At 38.7% G+C, this 1034-nt stretch overlaps 1 protein-coding gene across 1 annotated transcript; it reads left to right on the top strand.

The window, feature by feature from the left end:
• Window positions 1-208: 208 nt before the first annotated feature.
• Window positions 209-996, top strand: LOC112093953 (peroxisomal (S)-2-hydroxy-acid oxidase GLO4-like; the record flags this gene model as incomplete). Its single annotated transcript, XM_024173585.1, has 4 exons — window positions 209-226; window positions 328-476; window positions 574-698; window positions 802-996. Coding segments are annotated over exons 2-4 (463 nt in total), but the record flags the coding sequence as incomplete, so codon positions are not given.
• Window positions 997-1034: the final 38 nt, after the last annotated feature.

Here is a 1034-nt window from a genome sequence, read left to right as displayed (position 1 = left end):
AAACTGATCAGACCAGTTTAATTTGCTGTTTTTAACTAACTCTCCATCCAAGAAGAAAACCGGATTTTTCCAAACCCATCGGTATGTCCTTAACTTGTTTCTGATCAAAGAAGATCAAATTTTTCTTCTGTTACTTAATGTATAGAACATGAAGTGTTCTAATGGATCATAATGTTTTCCTTCAAATTGTTATGGTTTCAAGGTACTACTGATCGTAACTGTTCAGGTGCTTTTTGTGGAGTGAAACTGAATTGTTATGTAGAAATTTAACCCAATCACTGATTGGATTACAAGGAGCTCATGATCTATAGACATTTGTTTGCCCAGGATAAAATGGCAACTGAACCTGTCAACGTGAACGAGTTCCAAGAATTGGCGAAGAAGATCCTTCCAAAAATGTACTATGATTTCTACACTGGAGGAGCTGAGGACCAGCACACACTAAAACAGAATGTTGAGGCGTTTCAAAGAATCTTGTGAGTCTTAGACCTACTTCATGTTAGTTATTACAGTAACATAAAGAGAAACGAGTATAACTTTATTTCTCATTCATTTGTTGCTGTGGATTTCCAGACTACGACCAAGAGTTCTTGTAGATGTTAGCAGAATAGATATGTCAACAACTGTATTGGGTTTCAAAATCTCCGCACCTATTATGATTGCTCCAACTGCTATGCATCAATTAGCTCATCCCGAAGGTCTAAATTCCTAGATGAATTCTCCCATCAGATAATGACTTCAAAGTTCAAACTCTCTCTTTTACAATGCATGATGTATAATTCTTCTGCAAGTTTACCGCAGGAGAGGTCGCCACTGCTAGAGCAGCGGATGCATGCAACACCATCATGGTATTGTCGTTCTCGTCCACCCGCACCATAGAGCAAGTTGCTGCGAGCTGCAATGCTGTTCGGTTCTATCAGTTATATGTACTCAGTCCTTCTCAAGCGCTTTATTTATCATCATTGTGTTGTTCTAGTTTTCCTCAGGGCAAAAACAGTAGCTCGAACTTTAACATTGCGTCCCGTTTTGAATAG

The sequence above is a fragment of the Morus notabilis genome, unplaced genomic scaffold (genome assembly GCF_000414095.1).
Source record: "Morus notabilis unplaced genomic scaffold, ASM41409v2 Scaffold8863, whole genome shotgun sequence".
Classification (NCBI taxonomy): Eukaryota; Viridiplantae; Streptophyta; class Magnoliopsida; order Rosales; family Moraceae; genus Morus; species Morus notabilis.
This window is presented reverse-complemented; position numbering and strand designations above follow the sequence as displayed.